Raw genomic sequence first — 25,572 nt, 5'->3', positions numbered from 1 at the left:
ATCGTTCAGCAGGCATCGGGGCATATCGCCCAGGGGGGTCATTATGACCCCCCATGTCGGCGATGGCCGCAGATCGCTGGACAATTCAGTCCAGCGATCTGCGGCGGATTCCGGGTCAATCGGGTCTCCAGTGACCCGGTGACCCGGAATTATTGGCTGATCGGGGCCGTCAGAGACGGCCCCGATCAGCCAGAGCCAGCAGGGGTGAGGTGGCACTGGTGCCACCTCACGATCGCCCTGATTCGTCGGCCGGATTACCGGCCGACCAATCGGGGCGCCTGCTGCGGGTGTCACTCCCGCAACCCGCTCCGCCCCTCTTCCGGAGGACGTGAGCGGGTGCGGGACGTGCACCCCGGGTGCTGGGGACCCCGATCCCCGGCGCCCCTGTTGGGATCGGGGCCCCAGGAGCAGCGGTGGCGGCGCAGACGACGAGGGACTGACCTGATGCGGCTGGAACGTTGGAGGTGAGTGACAGCCTCCTGCTGTTGCTTAGCAACAGCTCCCAGCATGCAAAAAGGGCATGCTGGGAGCTGTAGTTATGCAACAGCAGGAGGCAGACCACCACAACTCCCAGCATGCCCTTATGGGCATGCTGGGACTTGTAGTTTTGTAACAGCTGGAGGCACATTCTTTCTATGGAAAAGTGTACCTTCAGCTGTTGTGTAACTACAACTCCCAGCTTGCACAATCAGCTAAAGTGCATGCTGGGAGTTGTAGTGGTGCATCTGGTGGTTGCATAACTACAACTCCCAGCATGCCCGTTGGCTGTCGGTGACTGCTGAGAGTTGTAGTTTTGCAACAGCTGAAGGCACACTGAGTTAAGTAGCAAACCAGTGTGTCTCCAGCTGTTGCATAACTACAATTACCAGCCAAAGTAGTATGCCTCCAGCTGTTGCATAACTACAACACCCAGCATGCCCTTCCGCTGTCCGTACATGCTGGGGGTTGTAGCTTTTGCAACAGCTGAAGGCACACTGGTTGCAAAACACTGAGTTTGTTACCAAACTCGGTGTTTCACAACCAGTGTGCCTCCAGCTGTTGCAAAACTACAACTCCCAGCATGCACTGATAGACCGTACATGCTGGGAGTTGTAGTTTTGCAACAGCTGGATGTTCCCCCCCCCCCCCCCCCAATGTGAATGTACAGGGTACACTCACATGGGCGGAGGATTACAGTAAGTATCCGGCTGCAAGTTTGAGGTGCGGCAAAATTTCTGCCGCAGCTCAAACTGCCAGCGAGAAACTACTGTGAACCCCCCGCCCGTGTGACTGTACCCTAAAAACACTACACTACACTAACACACAATAAAATAAAAAGTAAAAAACACTACATATACACATACCCCTACACAGCCCCCCCCCCCCCAATAAAAATGAAAAACGTCTGGTACGCCACTGTTTCCAAAATGGAGCCTCCAGCGGTTGCAAAACTACAACTCCCAGCATGCACTGATAGACCGTACATGCTGGGAGTTGTAGTTTTGCAACAGCTGGATGTTCCCCCCCCCCCCCCAATGTGAACGTACAGGGTACACTCACATGGGCGGAGGATTACAGTAAGTATCCGGCTGCAAGTTTGAGCTGCGTCAAATTTTCTGCCGTAGCTCAAACTGCCAGCGAGAAACTACTGTGAACCCCCCGCCCGTGTGACTGTACCCTAAAAACACTACACTACACTACCACAAAATAAAATAAAAAGTAAAAAACACTACATATACACATACCCCTATACAACCCCCCTCCCCAATAAAAATGAAAAACGTCTGGTACGCCACTGTTTCCAAAACGGAGCCTCCAGCTGTTGCAAAACAACTACTCCCAGTATTGCCAGATAGCCGTTGACTGTCCAGGCATGCTGGGAGTTTTACAACAGCTGGAGGCACCCTGTTTGGGAATCACTGGCGTAGAATACCCCTATGTCCACCCCTATGCAAGTCCCTAATTTAGGCCTCAAATGCGCATGGCGCTCTCACTTTGGAGCCCTGTCGTATTTCAAGGCAACAGTTTAGGGCCACATATGGGGTATCGCCGTACTCGGGAGAAATTGGGCTTCAAATTTTGGGGGGTATTTTCTGCTATTACCCTTTTAAAAAATGTAAAATTTTTGGGAAAACAAGCATTTTAGGTAAAAAAAATATATTTTTTTTACATATGCAAAAGTCGTGAAACACCTGTAGGGTATTAAGGTTCAAATTACCCCTTGTTACGTTCCCCGAGGGGTCTAGTTTCTAAAATGGTATGCCATGTGTTTTTTTTTGCTGTCCTGGCACCATAGGGGCATCCTAAATGCGGCATGCCCCCAGAGCAAAATTTGCTTTCAAAAAGCCAAATGTTACTCCTTCTCTTCTGAGACCTGTAGTGCGCCAGCAGAGCACTTTTCACCCCCATATGGGGTGTTTTCTGAATCGGGAGAAATTGGGCTTCAAATTTTGGGGGGTATTTTCCGCTATTACCCTTTTTAAAAATGTAAACATTTTGGGAAAACAAGCATTTTAGGTAAAAAAAAATTTTTTTTTTACATATGCAAAAGTTGTGAAACACCTGTAGGGCATTAAGGTTCACGTTACCCCTTGTTACGTTCCCCGAGGGGTCTAGTTTCCAAAATGGTATGCCATGTGTTTTTTTTTTGCTGTTCTGGCACCATAGGGGCTTCCTAAATGCGGCATGCCCCCAGAGCAAAATTTGCTTTCAAAAAGCCAAATGTGACTCCTTCTCTTCTGAGACCTGTAGTGCGCCAGCAGAGAACTTTTCACCCCCATGCAAGGTGTTTTCTGTATCGGGAGAAATTGGGCTTCAAATTTTGGGGGGTATTTTCTGCTATTACCCTTTTTAAAAATGTAAAATTTTTGGGAAACCAAGCATTTTAGGTAAAAAAAATATATATTTTTTTTACATATGCAAAAGTCGTGAATCACCTGTAGGGTATTAAGATTCACTTTACCCCTTGTTACGTTCCCTGAGGGGTCTAGTTTCCAAAATGGTACGCCATGTGTTTTTTTTTTGCTGTCCTGGCACCATAGGGGCTTCCTAAATGCGGCATGCCCCCCAAAAACCATTTGTCGCTCCTTCCCTTCTGAGCCCTCTACTGCGCCCGCCGAACAATTAACATAGACATATGAGGTATGTGCTTACTCGAGAGAAATTGGGTTTCAAATACAAGTAAAAATTTTCTCCTTTTTATCCCTTGCAAAAATTCAAAAATTGGGTCTACAAGAACATGCGAGTGTAAAAAATGAAGATTTTGAATTTTCTCCTTCACTTTGCTACTATTCCTGTGAAACACCTAAAGGGTTAATACACTTACTGAATGTTTTTTTGAATACTTTAGGGGGTGTAGTTTTTATAATGGGGTCATTTATGGGGTATTTCTAATATGAAGACCCTTCAAATCCACTTCAAAACTGAACTGGTCCCTGAAAAATAGTGAGTTTGAAAATTTTGTGAAAAATTTCAAAATTGCTGCTGAACTTTGAAGCCCTATGGTGTCTTCCAAAAGTAAAAACTCATACATTTTATGATGCAAACATAAAGTAGACATATTGTATATGTGAACCCAAAAAAAATATATTTTGAATATCCATTTTCCTTACAAGCAGAGAGCTTCAAAGTTAGAAAAATGCAAAATTTTCATTTTTTTCATCAAATTTGGGGATTTTTCACCAAGAAAGGATGCAAGTTACCATAAAATTTTACCACTAAGTTAAAGTAGAATATGTCACGAAAAAACAATCTCGGAATCAGAATGATAACTAAAACCATCCCAGAGTTATTAATGTTTAAAGTGACAGTGGTCAGAATTGCAAAAAACGCTCCGGTCCTTAAGGTATAAAATGGCTCGGTCCTTAAGGGGTTAAGGGGTTAAACAAAGTTAGAATAAAAGTGCTGTCTGATGTCATGTATTGACTATTTACTGGATTTTATATAGTTCATATATCACTAAATTAAAGGGGTACTCCGGTACTTAGACATCTTATCCCCTATCCAAAGGATAGGGCATAAGATGCCTGATCACGGGAGTCCCGCCGCTGGGGACCCCCGTGATCTTGCACGCGGCACCCCGTTTATAATCAGTCCCCGGAGTGTGTTCGCTCCGGGTCTGATTACCGGCGACCACAGGACCGACGGCGTGTGACGTCAACACTCCGCCCCCGTGTGACGTCACGCTCCGCCCCTCAATGCACGCCTATGGGCCGCTGTCAGGCGGCCACTTCGGTGGTAGGACTGCGGGGCACTGCGCCGTCACCATTGACGGCTATGCAGTACTCGCGGAATTCTGCAAAATGATGAAACATATTCTTTCTTTGCACAGAACAATTTCAGCAGTGGAATTGTCCGCCGCTGAAATTCCGCAGTGTGAATGGGTCTCGCAGAAGACCCATTCACACTGTTCACTGCGCGGAATTCTACTCGCAGAATTCAGCTCGCAGAATTCCGCTGGAATTCCGCAGTGTGAATGTACCCTTAGCAGCAAGCGTTTGCTAGAGACTTTACCTTTTCCTGGATTTCCCATACCTCATACATCTTTCCATGGACGAGGTATGTGCTTCCTGAAACCTGATAGACACATATGACAAGTATATAGCAAACCCTGAATGCCACTCTTGTCACTGTCTCACACCAGTTAGAAAGCCCTTAAAAGAGATCTGCAGCCATAGACACTTATTCCCTATCTGCAGGATAGGGGATTAGTGAGTGATCGCGGGGGATCCAAACGCTGGGACCACCCATGATCTCCTGTACGGGGCCCCGGCTCTGCGGTAGCTCTCCCGTGCAGGAGGCGTGTCCGCTGCAGCATGACGCCGCAGCTGACAGGCCCCCTCCATGTATCTCTATGAGGGAGGTGGAGATGCAGTGTTTGTGCATCCCCGCCTCTCCCATAGAGCTGTATGGAGGGGGCGTGTCATCAACCTCAGTGAGAGATGGCACAGAGATTGGATGGCACAGAGGCAGGTAGGGACCCTCTGTTCATCATCTCAGCTGATTGGGATTCTACTATTTTGCTGCGATAGACATGATCAGCCCACTTAGCTAACCGCCAACTGAATTTTAGCACTTTTAGATGCGTCAATCAACTTCGATTGTGGCATCTAAAGGCTTAATTGAACCGGGTACTTCATATACCAGGAGTGGGTTCAGGGTGTAAATGTATATCCTGCATCCTTAAGGAATTAAGCATACGTTTACATGTGCGAATTGTGCTACCCATTGGGTTTATACTTGTGAGGATCCTTTACATTGGCAGATTATTGTAGTTACCATCTTGATTGACTATATACAAGTGGATATGCACTCATTGGGGGAGATTTATCAAAGCTGTCTATTTCCCGCATCAATGTAGACCAAACTACAGAGCATTAGGCTGGTCTATTGTGCTCCCAATTTATCAAAAGTCGCACGGCTCTTGATAAATTTTGCGCACGGACTTCGGGATCTATGCTTTAGACTTTATTTAAACCTGCTCCATTATGATCTGACATTTCAGCATACTTTCAGTCAATGGGAAAAGCAGTTTTTGATAAATTCAGCACCAATGCATTTTTCTGTCTAAAATAGACTAGAATGCATCAAGTTCTAAAAATCCTCTATAGCAAAAGTTGCAAAAAAGTTGCACATATTTAGACTGCGACTTTCTGTGCGACAAATTGAGATGGGAATAACCAGTCTAAATCCTTTGATAAATCTCCCCCATTGAATTTAATATTCACACAGCCCAACACCCCCCTCCCCTTCCGTTTACACAGGAATAAGTGCTATCAACAAATATACATTTTTGTGACTGCAAAAATGATGCATTCAGTCGATGAACCACTGTTTACCAGTGTTCGTTGGCTGATTACTGGGCCTATTACAGTTAATATTCCTAGAAATGCGGGATGGAAGTACTGTATATGTAATTTGGCCATTCCACAATATTCTCAGATTTCGTTACTTCTTTATGTCTGTAATTAAATATAAGAATGTAAAGTATCTAACTGCAGACCCAGTAATCTCCATGACACAGACATCTAATCATGTATGATCTGTAGACTTTCAAAGGACATCACATCGGATGCATACTGACAAGGGACACATTTATATTTTCACAAGATTTATGCACCTTGCACCACAATAACTGCTATTCCATTTTTCAATCCTGACAGCAATCCTCCTTTTTAAGAACGTGAACAAGAGGTTGTCACGGTCCCAACCTGGTTAGTAAACCACTGAATAGCAATATATTTAGAAATGATGATATAAGTGTCGGAGTAACATTCAAGCTGTATGGCATTCACCAGAGCATTTCTCTTGTTACGGTTTTCAAGTGTCCATCTTCTGCAACTGGAAATTGTTTCATGCAATATGGAATATCGGGTCAAAAGAAGTAAGCAATATTTGACAGTTTTATTGTATAAATTATCCACCAAAGCAAATAGCCTTTAATAGTACATGGTGAAATCACAACATATTGTACAACACAGTGTTCTTGAGGAAGTGGCCTTGTAAACATACATAATATATTAAAATAGCTTTTTGCTGAGTATACCTCCAGTACAAAATGTAAACATATTTCAATTAACATGATAAAAAAAAAAAAAGGTCAGCATTTCCTGCGGAATATAATTTGCTGGTGTAAAGACAAGGTATCCTATCTTGTTGGCTTAGATAGTGCTGATTGAATTTGTTTTTCAGTGTTCTGATGGCTAAGCCGAAAGATCTGTCAGAAATGTATACCCATACTTGCAGACAGAACAGCAGGTTCTTCTTAAAAAGTGAGAGCACAGAAATAAAAGAACATCTGTTTTACAACTGCAAAAGCATCACATACGTGCAAAACAGTATCATTCCAAAATATATTCTATAGGCCTATAGCTCCAATCACTAAAGTTCTTTGGTCTTGAAGTCCTTTCTTACATTCAAAATTGTCTTGGAATAGCTTTCCGCCGACACACTAAATGGGACCGATTAATTGGGTTAGTAGGAGGGAACATGCACCAGCTGTTTATTCCAGCCTCAAAATTACATTATAATGTTTGGGAATAGGGATTGACAACATAAAAGTAAAAATCACGTTGAAACATAAACACAGGAAACTTTTTTGGAAACCCATTATTGCTTGGGCCAGGGACGGAAACAGTTAAGAAAATGTGCAGATATATTTTTCCAGAGCTGTGTGCATTTTAAATTAAATAAAACCTAAGCAGCAGGTGCTGGTATAGATATGTAGAAGGGAAAAAAAATGCCGCATGCAACTCCCGGCTTTAAAAATCTAATGAAAAACACACTGAGTTACCAGAAGCTTCTTTCTAGTCAGGCCCCCTGCTGAGATAAAAGGTCAGAAAAGAGAGAGTGGGGATGGGAGGAGGCAGAGAGAAAGAGGAGAGGTAAGGTATTTTACAGGCAAGATAAATTTAATGCAAGCCGGTGCCCAAGCCGATAGTCCGGAGTGATTATTTTCTTTCAATACCAGATGTTAACATCCTTCATAAAGAAAAATAAGATATAATCCATTTAAAAACAAATACAGACAGTCATATTTCCCCTGCTGCAGTGACGTCTGCCGCAAGAAACTCTTATTTTATAGCTAATCATTTTCAGGCCCTTATGGATGGCTTTTTAACAGTACCCTACTGCCTCCTTCAGGCTACACTGGGAATTCATCTGTTCCAGGAGAAATATGAAAGCGCATTAGAAACATTCTGTCTAGAAACCAGACTGATAAATATGGGTAAATGGAAGCCTGTACTTTTCAACATTTTAAAATTATTTTGTTCCTATATACAGCATATATATATATATATATATATATATATATATATATATATATATATATATCTCAAAAGAGCACAACACACAAAAGCACAAGAAATAGCGTAATCTATCTCTAGACATCTATTGTTTATAACAGGTTATACAGTATGTATAAAGATGCATGGAACATATTTTAAAGTTGATCAATACGAGAGAAAAGGAATAAAAGATGCCGGCAACTCACCACTGCTTCTCGATCTTCTTTAATGTAGCAAAATACTCACATACATGTAACTGACGGGGAGGGACACATGACTGGGGCGGGGGGGTAAGTGGTAGGCGACAGCAGCCGTTGTTTCGCACGGGTTATGTGCTTCGTCTGGCCTAGGCCAGACGAAGCACGTAACCCGTGCGAAACAATGGCTGCTGTCGCCTACCCCTTACCCTCCCGTCATCTGTCCCTCCCCGTCAGTTACATGTATGTGAGTATTTTGCTACATTAAAGAAGATCGAGAAGCAGCGGTGAGTTTCCGGCATCTTTTATTCTTTGTCTCTCGTATTGATCAGCTTGCCACGCCAGAGCACCTCCGTATCTCATCAAGTGAACAGCACTCCCCTACACCCAATAAGTGCCGTTTCACATTCACAGAGTAAGCAGTGCCGGTCCTACTTGAGTTTCTTCATATTTTAAAGTTGGACACCGCAGATATTTTTAAGAACAGATTCAAAATATGTTTGCGGAGTGTACACCCCACCATAGAGAATGATTCTAATAACTGGAGTAGGGTCGGTGCCTGATCTGTAAGTATGGCTAAAAAGGATGAAGGGAGCTGTGGGTTTTCATGTGTTATGTTAGTATTAGCATAGTGTGTGATACATTAGATGCTGTGTAAAGGATCTATATTCTAACCCACAGTTCTCTAATAATTATGTTGAATAATACCAATAGGTCCGAGCAATAAACGATATCTCACCGATACCCACAGTGAGTACAATACAATTTATTTGCTGTCATGTTTGTAAGCAATTTCTTACCTGCAGAGAGTAAACTAGTGGACACAGTATTATTTCAGCTAGAAATCTGCTGAATATCATTTAAAACAGTTCGACAGGAGCAGCTTTAGTATGGTGAGGCTTCTATTATGATTCCTAGTATCGATTAGTTTTTATTTCATGTACTAAAATATGTAGGGAAGAATGGCTGCAAAAAACTGACATGCCATACCTATAGTTCACTACTGGTGGCATGGAATTCCAGGAATCAAGAATGTAGCAATTTTTGGTATGGGCAGGAAGAGAGGAGCATTGCTTGTTGATGTACAACACCTCAGCACAGTTGTTGATCAATATATCATGATCAATATAGTGACTTTTTGGCATATGGTCAGGTGTCCCAGTTCCTCTACTGATCAACCAATGATGCACTCCTTTTCTGGCCAGTCTCTGATCCAGCGGTGCAATACAAGCAACACATTGAATGGGTACGCCGCCCCTAGACATCTTATCCCCTATCCAAAGGCTGCGGCACCCCAGACATCTGTCACGATTCGGCTTACAGGTAGTGGATCCTCTGTGTCAGCGAGGGATTGGCGTGGACCGTGCTGGTGGACCGGTTCTAAGAGGCTACTGGTGTTCACCAGAGCCCGCCGCAAAGCGGGATGGTCTTGCTGCGGCAGTAGCAACCAGGTCGTATCCACCAGCAACGGCTCAACCTCGCTGACTGCTGAGAAGGCGTGGGACAGAAGGACTAGGCAGAGGCAAGGTCAGACGTAGCAGAAGGTCGGGGCAGGCGGCAAGGTTCGTAGTCAAGATGGATAGCAGAAGTTCAGGTAACACAGGCTTGGACAACACTAAACGCTTTCACTGGCACAAGGCAACAAGATACAGCCAGGGAGTGCAGGGGCAGTGAGCAGATATAGCCAGGGAGCAGGTGGAAGCCAATTAAGCTAATTGGGCCAGGCACCAATCATTGGTGCACTGGCCCTTTAAGTCTCAGAGAGCTGGCGCGCGCGCGCCCTAGAGAGCTGAGCCGCGCGCGCCAGCACATGACAGCAGGGGACCGGGACGGGTAAGTGACTTGGGATGCGATTCGCGAGCGGGCGCGTCTCGCTGTGCGAATCGCATCCCCGACGGCCATATCAGTGCAGCGCTCCCGGTCAGCGGGACCGACCGGGGCGCTGCAGGGAGAGAGACGCCGTGAGCGCTCCGGGGAGGAGCAGGGACCCGGAGCGCTCGGCGTAACAGTACCCCCCCCCTTAGGTCTCCCCCTTTTTTTGTCCGACAACTGCTTTACCTGGGACGAGGACACCGGGAAAGAATGGAGGGTTTCCTCAACGGCAGGCAGTACAGCAGGAGTGGGAATGGGGAGGGAGGGCAGAGGGTGAAGCTTGGCACGGGGCAGGGTGACACCAGGACGGGGGCCATGAGGAGGCACTGAGGCTTGCCTGACGGGACTGGGAGGGGGGGAGAGGCATTTCTTGTGGCAAGCAGAGTCCCAGTTCTTGATCTCCCCGGTGGTCCAGTCAAGGGTGGGAGAATGAAGCTGGAGCCATGGCAGACCAAGGAGGACCTCAGAGGTGCAGTTGGGGAGGACGAAAAATTCAATCCTTTCGTGGTGGGGTCCAATGCACATTAAGAGGGGTTTTGTGCGGTAACGCACGGTGCAATCCAATCTAACTCCGTTGACCGCGGAAATGTAGAGCGGCTTGACGAGACGAGTCACCGGGATGCAGAACTTATTCACCAAAGACTCCAAAATGAAATTCCCAGAGGCACCAGAGTCCAAGCAGGCCACGGCTGAGAGGGAGGAATTGGCGGAAGGAGAAATCCGCACGGCACCGTGAGACGTGGAGAAGCAGACTTTGAACCAAGAGACGCCACACCCACGTGAGCTGGGTGCGTGTGTGCGTTTCCCAGACATGGAGGACGAATAGGGCAATCCACCAAGAAATGCTCGGTACTGGCACAGTACAGACAAAGATTTTCTTCCCTACGGCGATTCCTCTCTTCCTGGGTCAGGCGAGACCGATCCACTTGCATGGCCTCCTCGGCGGGAGGCCCAGGCGTAGATTGCAAAGGATGCTGTGGGAGAGGTGCCCAGAGATCTAAGTCTTTTTCCTGGCGGAGCTCCTGATGTCTCTCAGAAAAACGCATGTCAATGCGGGTGGCCAAATGGATAAGTTCTTGCAGGTTGGCAGGAATCTCTCGTGCGGCCAGCACATCCTTGATGCTACTGGATAGGCCTTTTTTAAAGGTCGCGCAGAGAGCCTCGTTATTCCATGATAATTCGGAAGCAAGAGTACGAAATTGGATGGCGTACTCGCCCACTGAAGAATTACCCTGGACCAGGTTCAGCAGGGCAGTCTCGGCAGAAGAAGCTCGGGCTGGTTCCTCGAAGACACTACGGACTTCAGCGAAGAAGGACTGGACTGTGGCTGTGGCAGGATCATTGCGGTCCCAGAGCGGTGTGGCCCAAGACAAGGCTTTTCCTGAAAGAAGGCTCACTACGAACGCCACCTTAGACCGTTCTGTAGGAAACAAGTCCGACAACATCTCCATATGCAGGGAACATTGAGACAGAAATCCACGGCAGAGTCTAGAGTCCCCATCAAATTTGTCCGGCAGGGACAAGCGGAGGAGGAGGTGCAGGAGCTGGCGGAGGAGATGGTTGCTGCTGTAGCAGAGGCAGAAGTTGCTGTAACGTGGTGGTCAACTGCGACAGCTGCTATCCTTGTTGGGCAATTTGCTGCGATTGCTGAGCGACCACCGTGGTAAGGTCAGCGAGACTTGGCAGCGGCACCTCAGCGGGATCCATGGCCGGATCTACTGTCACGATTCGGCTTACAGGTTGTGGATCCTCTGTGTCAGCGAGGGATTGGCGTGGACCGTGCTGGTGGACCGGTTCTAAGAGGCTACTGGTGTTCACCAGAGCCCGCCGCAAAGCGGGATGGTCTTGCTGCGGCAGTAGCAACCAGGTTGTATCCACCAGCAACGGCTCAACCTCGCTGACTGCTGAGAAGGCGTGGGACAGAAGGACTAGGCAGAGGCAAGGTCAGACGGAGCAGAAGGTCGGGGCAGGCGGCAAGGTTCGTAGTCAAGATGGATAGCAGAAGTTCAGGTAACACAGGCTTGGACAACACTAAACGCTTTCACTGGCACAAGGCAACAAGATCCGGCCAGGGAGTGCAGGGGCAGTGAGCAGATATAGCCAGGGAGCAGGTGGAAGCCAATTAAGCTAATTGGGCCAGGCACCAATCATTGGTGCACTGGCCCTTTAAGTCTCAGAGAGCTGGCGCGCGCGCGCCCTAGAGAGCGGAGCCGCGCGCGCCAGCACATGACAGCAGGGGACCGGGACGGGTAAGTGACTTGGGATGCGATTCGCGAGCGGGCGCGTCTCGCTGTGCGAATCGCATCCCCGATGGCCATATCAGTGCAGCGCTCCCGGTCAGCGGGACCGACCGGGGCGCTGCAGGGAGAGAGACGCCGTGAGCGCTCCGGGGAGGAGCAGGGACCCGGAGCGCTCGGCGTAACAACATCCACTGCAGGGAGCGAACTTCGCTCCATCCCGGATGACTGGCGATGCAGGGCAGAGGCCCGTGACGTCACAGCCATGCCCAGCTTTTGACGTCACGGCCATGTCCCCTCAATGTAAGTCTATGGGTGGGGGTGTGACGGCCATCACACCCCTCCCATAGAATTGCATTGAGGGGGCGATGCTGTGACATTACAAGCGGGGTGTGGCTGTGACACCATGAGCCCCTGGTGCTGCACCTGACGCTCTAAATGAACACCGGGTGCAACAGGGAGATCTCCCTGTTAAACCCGGTGTCCAATTTGAGTGTCAGGTGCAGCACCGGGGGCTCGTGACGTCACAGCCACACCCCACTTGTAAAGTCACAGCATCGCCCCCTCAATGCAATTCTATGGGAGGGGGCATGACGGCCGTCACAACCCCTCCCATAGACTTGCATTGAGGGGGCGTGGCCGTGATAGGGGATAAGATGGATGGATGGATAGGGGGATAGGATGTCTAGGGGCAGAGTACCCCTTTAATGTCATGACACTGCCTGCTTCTTGCAAGGAATCTGTGAATGTGAATGGCAGGCAGGGGGCCTAGGGCCCCCATGCATCCAATATTGCCTGTTGATATACTTTTTTTATAAAACTAAAGCTGTGGGATGAGAGTAGCTCACTTTCCAGATGCTCAATTTAATAGCTACTATATGCAATCCTTCATTAGGAATTAGAAAACAGCTAAATACAACCCAAAATGTAATTCATGATTTTAACTTCAAACACTACAAAGATCGTACGTTAAATAAAATATCCATTTAAGGATATTTATCAAACTATGTGGCTTTCTTTTCATTTTTTTTTATTTTAATTGGCTCATAAAACACCCATTAAAATAAGCATACCTATATAGCTTGTACATCTCTGAAATGCATCATTGGTAAAACCTATAGAAATGTTATGTAGCTCTAAAAATGGTAAACCAAAGGACATAAAGCATAGAATGATCATAGAATGACTAAGGCCCAGTAGGGCAGAAACGCGTCAGAGCAGGTGGACTTCACCTGTGTCCTGTCTGTCTTGAACACTTTTGTACATGTATTTTAAAAGAAGAAAATAAAGTGGACTTTTAAACTGCCAGTGCTGTGAGGTTTTATCTGGATCCTTATTCTAGCCACTGTGTTTCTATGGCGGGTCTGGACTAAGGCGGTTTGAATATGGGAAGAAGGATATGCAGATCAGACTCTGATGCCACCTTTTGGAGGTAGGGAACTGCTTTGCATATCCTTCTTACAAGAATTTCCAGTAGAGCAAGAATTGACTATAAGTTTCCACATGTCTTTATGATGTTCTCCTCAAGGAGAAACATTACCCCTTTAGTAGGCAGCTCCCTTTGCCCATTTTACAAAATAAAACAGAAGCCTGGAACAATTTTACATACTCTGCACCTCAGTTTAGCTAAGGTCAACATTCGAAAATTTAAATACAGCTTTAACCGATTTGCAGCAAAAAAAAACATTGCAACCCAGTGCTGATAACTTCTGACATTTGGATGTAGTGGGCACCCCTTAATGTAGACTTCAATTGGATATTTCAGTGCATTTCCTAAACTAACTGCTAAATAACCTTTCCAAATATGAAACATACCGTATTTTTCGTCGTATTAGACACACTTTTTCTTCCCCAAAACTGGGGGGGAAAAGTTGGTGCGTCTTATACAGCGAATACACACACCTATCTCGGCAGTCCCTGCGGCCATCAACGGCCGGGACCCGCGGCTAATACAGGACATCACCGATCGCAGTGATGCCCTGTATTAACCCTTCAGACGCGGCGATCAAAGTTGACCGCCGCCTCTGAAGGGAAAGTGACACTAACCCGGCTGCTCAGTCGGGCTGTTCGGGACCGCCGCGGTGAAATCGCGGCGTCCTGAACAGCTTACAGGACACCGGGAGGGACCTTACCTGCCTCCTCGGTGTCTGCTCCGTGCCGGGATCCCCTGCATGGCCGGCGCTCTCCTTCGACGTCATCATGTCGTCACGCACGCCGCCCCGTCATCCAATAGGAGTGGCGTGCGTAGCGACGTGATGACGGCGACGGAGAGCGTGGATCCCGGGGAAGAAGATGTCCGGAGCGTCGGGGACACCACGGGGACGCGGCGACAGTGATGGAGCGACATCCAGGGCAGTGGTGATGAGCGGTGACGGGTCCGGAGAGGTACCTCCTATACCAGTGGTCTTCAACCTGCGGACCTCCAGATGTTGCAAAACTACAACTCCCAGCATGCCCGGACAGCCAACGGCTGTCCGGGCATGCTGGGAGTTGTAGTTTTGCAACATCTGGAGGTCCACAGTTTGAAGATCACTGTTGGGTTCAGAATCTTTTTTTTCTAGATTTTGCACCTTTAAAATTGGGTGTGTCTTATATGCCGATGCGTCCTATAGGGCGAAAAATACGGTGACACCTTATAGGCAGGTAAATATTTTTTGTCTTCAGTGCTATAATAATGATTGCAGGAAAGATCAACAACAACTGAATTATTCATCCTTTTATAAGGATTGGTATATGATCCATAAAAATTGATCTCTGTATTGCTTATATTAATTACATAAAAAAGACTTAGTAAGCTCGTGTTTAATCTTACGAGGACACACAAGTCCTTCATATATGTAGTACGCAGGGAATGTTACTGTCCTTCCACAGTTTGAGCCAGGTTTAAATTCTCTTAGATACAGGGTGGCAGGGATACAATACAATGTCACAAAATGGTGATCTGTGTCAAAACAATGTTATTTGCCTTCCTCTGTCTGGATCAATACAGTAGGATTATAGGTTGGACTTAATAGACTTTTGTAGTTTTTCAACCTTACGAACTACACCCCGTTCCAAATTATTATGCAAATGATGTTTTTCTCATTTAACTAAATAATTGATGTAAATAACAGTCAGCAAAATTCTCATGTTATCAACTATTAAGAGTACAATTGAAACTTTATTGAACAAATCTCCTAATAACAGTATTTTTTTTTAAACATAAAAAATACAATGCACTGTTCCAAATTATTATGCACAGTAAGTTTCAAAACACTTTATAGGTTGTAAAGAACTGAAATTTGTCATTCGTTGTGTTTGCAGCATATTTACTGAAATCAAAAGCTATTTCAATCAAAATTAAAACAGGTGACGCGTTTCGGCCATAGTGCACAGCCTTAATCGTACAAGGAACAGACATAGGTAGGTGTTATTTATAGGGGCAAGGGGTGGGGTTCCCATCCCGGAATGAACCAGGATGATTAACCCGCACCCCTCCAACCCGAATCCCAAGATAACAATAAAAACCGCAGGAGAACAATGTCCTTCAATGTGAACATGTCATACAAAATAAACATTAAAATCACATGTAGAAAAATACAAAATGTTTTTTCTTTGTTATCTTCATAACTTGCAATGTCGATTTAGATCTTCGTAAAGAGTCATTCTCCTTTATTTCTCTTCATCTCCTGTCCTTCCGATACAGAAAAAATGCATATAGGAAAAATCATAGAAAAATCTATTTTTGTATATATAAATTAGTCAATCTCAACGGAGATCTCAATAAGAAGACTCCAGCATAATAACGCATGATCCCCATATGCACTGTATTCGAGAAAGAAAAGAGAACAGGAGAAAAGAAAGGAGGGAAAAACAGAGAAATGAATATAATTAGTGACATATATAGATAAATATACTCTCAGACAAATATATACCACAGTACGAATCTCTATATATCCAAAGGGTTTTAATTATAATACTGTCTTTGTTTCCTACAAGAATTAAACAGAATATAATTGTTGTTTATTATGTAGGTAGACAGCAAATAAAGTATAACAAAAGATGAATTATTCTTGGTACTCAACTGTATCAGAAAATTGTAACTTTACCACAAGAGTGTCTGCGTGAGAAAAAAAAATTAGACAAAATATTTTTGAAAAAAAGTAAAAATCGAACCAATTTTCTTTCTCCTTTTGGAGAGAAGTGTAAATAATATCATAAAATCCCCATCACACATAATATTCATGGGTAACTCACGCAGAGACACTAGTAGTGAAGAATCACATCCTGTTTTTGGTTCATACCATTCGGGTATCTAGTTTGCAACTCAATTATCCAGAACACCTCTCTATCCAGCAATTTTTGTTTAGTACTCCTCCACTCATAGGGTTGATGATTTTCTCAATACCAAGGAGAGACAGGGAGGAAAAATCTCCCCCGTGTTTCTCCACACAATGTTTAGTTGCCATGGAGACATGTCGGGACAAAAAGTGTGGAATGTCGGACAGGTGCTTTCTGATACTGACCTTCAATGTATTGGTGGTACACCCAACGTACTGTATGTGGCATTCCTCACATGTTAGCAAGTATACGACATTCGTTGTGTTACAGTTGATAAAATGTTTAATACCATATACTTGCTTAGTAACTGATGAGGAGAAAGTTTTGCTATTTTTCATAATGCCACAGACATTACACCTGTTGTGTCCACATTTGTAACTACCGTTTGTACTAAGCCAGGTCTTGTTTGTAGATTTTTTTGAAGTATACAAGCTCGGGGAAATCGACTGTCCTATTGTTTTCGCACGTCTAGCAACACATTTATATCCATTTTCAAAAACTCTAGCATATTGACTGTCATTAGATATCATGGGTATATATTTGTGTATGATGTTGCAGACTGCTCTATAGTTCTGGCTATAGGTGGTAGAGAACTGAAATTTGTCATTCGTTGTGTTTGCAGCATATTTACTGAAATCAAAAGCTATTTCAATCAAAATTTTAACCACATTTTAACAGGTCACGTTACATTTTAACATAGGACCCCTTATTTGATAGCAGTTTCACAAGTCTTGCATCCATTGAACTTGGGAGTTTTTGAACAGTTTCTGCTTGAAATTGTTTGCCAGATGTCAGAATAGCCTCCCAGAGCTGCTGTTTGGATGTAAACTGCCTCTCATTGATCTTTTTCTTGAGGATGCTCCAAAGGTTCTCAATAGGACTGAGGTCAGGTGTGGATGGAGACCACACAATGACTTTCTCTCCTTTTATCCCCATAGCAGCCATTGAGGCATAGATGTTCTTTGCAGCATCAGATGGTGCATTGTCATGCATGAAGTTGATTTTTTTATGGAAAGCATACCTCTTCCTTCTGTACCAGGGAAGAAGGTGGTCAGTCAGAAACTCCACATACTTTGCAGAGGTCATTTTTACACCTTCAGGGACCCTAAAGGGGCCGACCAGCTCTCTTCCCATGATTCCGGCCCAAAACATGACTCCACCACCGCCTTGCTGACATCGCAGCCTTGTTGGAATAGGGTGGCCGTCCACCAACCATCCACTACTCCATCCATCTGGACCATCCAGGGTTGCACGGCACTCATCAGTGAACAGGACTGTTGGAAAATGAGTCTTCATGTATTTTTCTGCCCAATGAAGCCGTTTCTGCTTGTGAGCATTGGTCAGTGGTGGCCGAATAGATGGTTTATGAACAGTTGCAAGACTCTGGAGGACTCTACACCTTGTTGTCTGTGGGACTCCAGAGGCACCGGCAGCTTCAAATATCTGTTTACTTCTATGTAATGGTATTTTAGCAGCTGCTCTCTTGAAGATCCGATGCATGGATCTGGCAGAAATCTTCCTCAATGTGCCTTTATCTTCACGAACCCATCTGAATCAGCCACAAATCTCTTAATAGTGTGATGATCACACTTAAGTCTTCATTAAATATCTAATGTTTTCATACCTCGTCCAAAGCATAGAACGATTTCCCTTTTTTGGCAGCAGAGCGATCCTTTTTCTTCCCCATATTGCTTGAAAATGGTGCTCTCCTTAATAATGTGGAACACCTACCTTTAGTAGGGCTCACCTGGCAATCTAATTATCACAGGTGTCCGATATTTTTTTCAGTGATCAAAAGAGACACAATGCCATCCATAAGTTAAACTGGACACTTACATATCAGTTGCATAATAATTGGGAACAGGGTGTACGTGTAGAACCTGACCCTTCAAAAATTCTTGCCACCAAACAGGCAGGTATCACAGTTCAGTAGTTTATTGGATTTATTGTAATAATTAACATACAGCAATAAGAATCACTTGCAGCATGTGACATAACACAAACTTAAACGTCCTTTAAATAAACTTCTGAGCTTCTTACCCAAAACTTGGCAGGTTCAGTTCCAGAAGAAGCCAGTCTTTTCTGGTGCAGTATATCAGTATTCAGCATACCACAAACAAGCTGATTGGCTTCAAAGGAAATCTTCTCTGCTGCCCTCTGGCAGTGCTCACACACCTTTGAAATCAGGTTCAGGACTGGGGGAGTGACTTTATCTCCAGAACATTCAGTCAATCCAAAAACCCTGATCCAAACACCAGACTTATGTACTGAGGCAAGAAGCCTCAATGATACCTACCACACAAATTGCTGCTGACAATAGGAATGAATTTGACTATTCATTCCTATTGTCAGCAGCAATTTGTGTGGTAGGTATCATTGAGGCTTCAAATGATTCAGAAGCTGGCCTGTGTCCGAAGCAATGAATCTCTTGGCCGCAACCTGTTATGTCATTGGCTAAACTGAGGTACAGAGTCTAGGGAATCCCTGGTGTTCACTCTTAGCACCCGCAAAGGTTTGGTTTTTGTTGCAGGATTATTCCCAGGTAACAGTGCCCAGAGTAGCCAAAACTGGATGCTGAAGCGTCAACAGGGCAAAGACAAAAAGACAGGACCAGAATGTGACCTATGTGACCTGTCTGTAGGTTGTGCGTGGTATTATAACTTGGCTCCATTCACGTCAACGGAACTGGGCTGCATAACCACATACAACCTGCAGACAAATGTTTTTTTATTTTTTATAATCAGCTCTAAGTACTTAATTGTGATGGTTAATTTAGTAGGTTTTTGTTGAGTGTCTCTAAGATATAAGTTATTTCATGCCTACCAAAAGTGGTCCAGTGAAGAACAACAGGTAAAAAGATGACAATGTTATAAGCCCCCAATGGAGCTGGGCAGCTGCAGACCAGTCAGAGTGCTCATGCTGATATGTAAATTAGACTATTGGGGCACCCAAGACATTCCCTACCCAGAAGGTGCACTGGTTCTTCTTTCCCTGATACACACCCCCTAATGAATATTCATATCGCTCCTCTTCTGCACATAGCTGCTACAAGCCGAGATCCTGCGCGTGTCCGGTCATAGTCTGGAAAAGTCTGGAAAAGCTACATGCAGAAGAGGGAGAGAAGGAATATTCATTCAGGAACCAGTGCACCTCTGTGCTAAGGAACACCCTGAGTCTACAAGAGTCTAATTAACATACTGGGATTTTTTAGCAATTTATCAGGGAAGGTAGCACCTAGAAAAATTAGTTAAACACCATTTTGATCAGCGTCACCCGTATTGACAGGTAGAATCAGCAGGTTAGTGCAGAGTTGTCACTGTCAGCTTCACTTTAAAAGCAGTGGTTTCTTTCAGCAGGATAATGCAACCTGTCACATTGCAAACAATTTACCAAATAGACACATAGGTAACTGACCTTTTCTTTAAATGAAAATCTCCCATGCTTTGGTTTTCCCTATTTTCTTTACAGGAATTTGGGGACATTCACTAAGCAGGAACATAGGAAAACTGAGGTTGTAAATGTGTTGTGGCATGTACAGGACCATCACCTAGTGTCACTGGTGGATCTGCTTCTAGCTTTAGAAGAGGTGTTACATTTCATTGTAATCCTGACAACGGCACATTAGTATACACAGCACAAACTATAGGTCTACAATTGGTCATGTAACAAGTTAGCATAACCACGTTTAAACATAAATATGTGGCAATGTTTCTGTATTACAAATGTATTATATCTATATATAAAGAAATAAATCCAATGTATGCCACTACCCTGCTGTCCATTAAGAGAGGAACAGTTTCTGCTTGCCAGCACATAGTTGTGTAGGATGCAACGTAGACACTCGTGGTCCTCTACCCTGCTGCTTTCCTATCGATCATAAGGTATTATTTGGAGAATGTTCCAATTACAAAGCTGCTAAACTGTGGAGTGTAAAAATAAGCTCAGCATGCGGGAAAACATGAAGAGGGGGGGAAAGCAAGACTAAGCTATCAACAGGAACAAAAGAGCAGGACCAGACAAACAGCAGGAAAACAAGCCTTCTGAATGGAGACAGAAAATAGGCAATATAGATTAGCTTCAAATTAGCAGTAGGCAATCTCTACGCCCCAGACGAGATGATGTAAAGCATTACGCAGCATAATAGAACGACAGGTATGTAACAGTGTCATATTCTATTCTCTCATCTAGTATATGGGAACATAATCACCATAGGTCTAAAAAAAAGTTACATGATTTTATTCGTCTTCTCCCAATGTTCCATCCTTTTCATTTTACACTTTGTGTTTCATAATTTTGTACCACTGAGATTGCAGTAAAACTAGTCACTTCTTTACTTAATGTGAAATATGATGAACCTAACTGCTACATCTTCCTCCAGCTGCGTCCTGGAGCCATTGCCTGACACCACATGCTCTATCCGGCTTCCCTGCAGCACGCCTCTTCCTTGTATCAGCATAATTCCTCATAGCACTTCCAGGGAGCTCCACTGGCATTTTGGAGCTCTCTCGCTGCTGCACCTCACCGAACTGCAAGGTGAGAATGGAGGGAGATATCATAGTTTGCTGGTAACAGTAACAATGACTGCTCCAGGCTCCATCATAAGGAGCCTTATAGAACCCTTTCACTATACCCACTCCCTGGGACAGATTCTGGCCATCAGCCTAACTCCCCTGGACAGGACTGCGGGACACTCCTAAACTGGTGGGATTGTACATAAACATACTGTGCCAGCTCTCCTACTACAAACACACGTCTGTACAACAGAGAATTGGATTAGTTTGTGGGAGCAGATCACACTGACTCAAGCCCTAGGTTACTAGACTCCTCATTACTAGTGTGGCCTTTCTTTCACAGCAGCGGATACCCGGCACACTTAGCAGAGCATTTTCTAGTTAACAGTTTCTGTACCGGTCTTCTGCAGCCTGCTTGTGAACATATACTGCCACCTACTGCTATTCTCTATCACCACAGCCAACAGCCATTTTCTAGCAATAGCAGATACCTGGTAGACATGGCATAGCATTTTCTAAATAACAGTTTATATACCAGTTTTCAGCTGCCTCCTGGTGAACATATATGGCCACCTGCGAACAACAAAAATAGATACATGGCTGCACATCCACCATTTGTATTTTGATCAACTTGCTTCTCAGCAAAATTTCAAAAACTAACAGGTTGTTAGTATACACTTTGATCATAAAGTATAAGCCCACTCGCCACGTCAAGGCCACCTAGTCAGAGTGGGACCCTAACCTAGCCAGCACTCTGCTCCACACATTTGGCCCAAGCTTTTTTTAATTAGCAGAAAACTGCATATGGGATTCCTCCTAGCATTCTCTCAGCCCTCTGGCAGGGAGCACATGATAGGTTTTTGCACTGGTGTGGTGCTCTGTGGTGGCCATTATTTCTGTGATGCTTTGACTGTGGGGTAGTGTTGCCCAGAGCCAGGGGCTTGGTTGGGCAGCAGTGGGGCTGCCTGCCCACTGGATCGTTCCCCCTGTGGACTTGGTATCTCGGAGGCAGTGGTCACCGCCCGGCGCTACGCCAGTGTTAGGGACCCACTCTGAATAGGTGGCCTTGAGGTGGTGAGTGGGCTTGTACTTTTTGTTCAAAAGGTATACTAACAACCTGTTAGTTGTTGAATTTATGCTGAGAAGCAAGTAGATCAAAATACAAATGGTGGATGTGCGGCTGTGCTTCTGTTTCTCTATTTTTGTTTTACATATATGGCCACCTACTGCTTATCCTCAATCACTACAATTGATACAGCCATTTTTCAGCGATACCGATCAGCTTGTGGATCCACTCCACACAGACTCTCCACAGCTATTTGCTGACCTTGCTTTTGTTAGTCTTCACCGGGCCCAACTCTAGCAAGATAGATGCTCCCACTTTAAAGAGAAACTGACAACTGGCTCACCCACACTAAACTGAATATAAGGGGGTTATAGTGAACCAGATTAAAATGACATAACATACCAAACATCCGTTGTCCAGTTACAGAGTTAAACGCATTATTAGTCAGCATTGCTAACATGTTAAGGGGTTCTCCGGTGCTTACACATCTTTTCCCCTATCCAAAGGATAGGGCATAAGATGCCTGATCGCGGGAGTCCCGCCGCTGGGGACCCCCGGGATCATGCACGCGGCACCCCGTTTGTAATCAGTCCCCGGAGCGTGTTCGCTCCAGGACTGATTACAGGCGACCACCGGGCCGGCGGCGTGTGACGTCACACTCCGCCCCTCAATGCAAGCCTACGGGAAGGGGCGTGATAGCTGTCACGCCCCCTCCCGTAGGCTTGCATTGAGGGGCGGAGTGTGACGTCACACGGGGCGGAGGCGTGATGTCACACGCCGCCAGCCCGGTGGTCGGAGCGAACACACTCCGGGGACTGATTACAAACTGGGTGCCGCGTACATGATCCCGGGGGTCCCCAGCGGCGGGACTCCCGCGGTCAGGCATCTTATCCCCTATCCTTTGGATAGGGGAAAAGATGTGTAAGCACCGGAGAACCCCTTTAATTGCTGGCTTTGAGCAATGGAGGTAGGACTTGGCAAAGAGGCAAGGATGCTGGGAATGCCGGGCCAGCCAAAAGTCTGCGCTCACTGGCCTTCCAAAACACTTCATTGACTGCAGATGTAGCACAGGCAGTCTCTAAATTTACTTATACCTGCAACTGGCAAATGGATGGACTTGCTACAATCTTCTATCATTTTAACTGCTCTATCTAGTTTGCTTCAGGGTTACCATTGACAATGGAGTGCTGTTCTTTGATAATCCTGTCTAGACATGAAACCATTTTGGACTACAGAGAGAAGAGGGCTAACTACCCGGACTACTGGAAAAATTCCAACAGTAAGCAACCAAGGTCTGGCGTCTGCACCAGATGAAATCTCCACCTGGAGTATCATGGGGCAGATGTAGCATCGTATTCTTCGAAGACTAGGAATGGCGATCCTGATTTGCAGAAACCTGCCATGTTCCATACAAGTAAACCATTCAAATATAAGCCGTTTCATTTGACACACTCCAGAACAAATAATAAAAATAAGTGCATATATCTAGGAGGAAGTGGGAAAGATAAGGCGGTAAAAGAAGTGTCTAAAAGAATTAGATTATTTCCAATATGGAATACTTTTCTAGCATATAATGCTCTAATTATGTAAGGTTTATTTAACCTACTATTCATATATGTTCTCCTAATTAACCTCCTATATATAATTCCCTTTACCCCTCCTTTTGTTTTAATTATAACATCCATACTCACCCAACCTAACATACTTTCTCCCTTTTGTAGTAATCAAATTGTACAAATAGCCCACCATTAAGGATATTAACTTTAACAACTACTGCCCTGATCCTATGGGTAGTTTCACTGTAATCAGTTCAAAGTCAGTGCGCATTGAAGACTTGCGCCGGTTGCCCACGCGCTGATACATCAAATTCTATATCCGTGCACACCCTTATTGTGCACAGGGTACTCGCGCATAGGCAATTACATTGGAGTCTATAATCTTACGAAGCTCATAGCGCACACACACATCAGCAGGGATTCAACCTGCCGGATTGCTCAGGTCCCCGATCAATGACTTTGATTGGCTAAGGAGCAATATTAACTAAAACAAAGCAATGAGAGCATTGTATTGGTTGTGTAAGAATTTTTTTTAGAAGCTGTTGAAGCTGTCAATCAAAATCTAACCAACGAGAATGTGTTTTGGGACAGATGTTTGTTTTGATTGCTTTGCCGCAGTTGTGACATCATATTAAAAGGTTATATAAACCAAGATCAGGCTATTTTTTGCATGCAATTTACCCATTGCCCTTGATAAATAAAGGATAAAATCACCCACTTGTTTCATGTGCATAGTGAGTGATAGATGTGGACGGCAGCCACACTATCACTCACAATTGTGTCTACATTGAGGCACTACTAGTTGTTCTATAGGGTGGGCCATTCATATGGATACACCTTAATAAAATGGGAATGGTTGGTGATATTAACTTCCTGTTTGTGGCACATTAGTATATGTAAGGGAGGAAAGTTTTCAAGATGGGTGGTGACCATGGCGGCCATTTTGAATCCAACTTTTGTTTTTTCAATAGGAAGAGGGTCATGTGACACATCAAACTTATTGGGAATTTCACAAGAAAAACAATGATGTGCTTGGTTTTAATGTAACTTTATTCTTTCATGAGTTATTTACAAGTTTCTGACCACTTATAAAATGTGTTCAATGTGCTGCCCATTGTGTTGGATTGTCATTGCAACCCTCTTCTCCCACTCTTCACACACTGATAGCAACACCTCAGGAGAAATGCTAGCACAGGCATTCAATATCCGTAGTTTTAGGTGCTTCACATCTCGTATATTCACAGCATAGACAATTGCCTTCAGATGACCCCAAAGATAAAAGTCTAAGGGGGTCAGATCGGGAGACATTGGGGATCATTCAACTGGCCCAGGACGACCAATCCACTTACCAGGAAACTGTTCATCTAGGAATGTTCGGACCTGACACCCATAATGTGGTGGTGCACCATCTTGCTGGAAAAACTCAGGGAACGGGCCAGATTCAGTGCATAAAGAGGGAAACACATCATCATGTAGCAATTTCGCATATCCAGTGGCCTTGAGGTTTCCATTGATGAACAATGGCCCCACTATCTTTGTACCCCATATTTCACCATACCATCAATTTTTGTGTTCCAACAGTCTTGGAGGGATCTATCCAATGTGGGTTAGTGTCAGACCAATAGCGGTGGTTTTGTTTGTTAACTTCACCATTCACATAAAAGTTTGCCTCATCACTGAACAAAATCTTCTGCGTAAACTGAGGGTCCTGTTCCAATTTTTGTTTTGCCCATTCTGCAGCACCTGAAACTCCGGATACTGAAAGCCTGTGCTAGCATTTCTCCTGCGGTGTTGCTATCAGTGTGTGAAGAGTGGGAGAAGAGGGTTGCATTGACAATCCAACACAATGGGCAGAACATTGAATACATTTTATAAGTGGTCAGAAACTTGTAAATAACTCATGAAAGAATAAAGTTACATTAAAACCAAGCACATCATTGTTTTTCTTGTGAAATTCCCAATAAGTTTGAAGTGTCACATGACCCTCTTCCTATTGAAAAAACAAAAGTTGGATTCAAAATGGTCATCATCCATCTTTAAAAGTTCC

General features: G+C 44.8%; 1 protein-coding gene across 1 annotated transcript in view; it reads left to right on the top strand.

The window, feature by feature from the left end:
- KIF15 (kinesin family member 15) overlaps nucleotides 1-25,572 on the top strand; it is a 197,436-nt gene that overhangs the window by 51,261 nt on the left and 120,603 nt on the right. The window contains exon 2 of the mRNA XM_056520587.1: nucleotides 20,771-20,925. Coding sequence (XP_056376562.1) covers nucleotides 20,771-20,925 — 155 coding nt within the window. The remainder of the gene's footprint in view (nucleotides 1-20,770; nucleotides 20,926-25,572) is intronic.

This window comes from Hyla sarda, chromosome 5 (genome assembly GCF_029499605.1).
Source record: "Hyla sarda isolate aHylSar1 chromosome 5, aHylSar1.hap1, whole genome shotgun sequence".
NCBI lineage: Eukaryota > Metazoa > Chordata > Amphibia > Anura > Hylidae > Hyla > Hyla sarda.
This window is presented reverse-complemented; position numbering and strand designations above follow the sequence as displayed.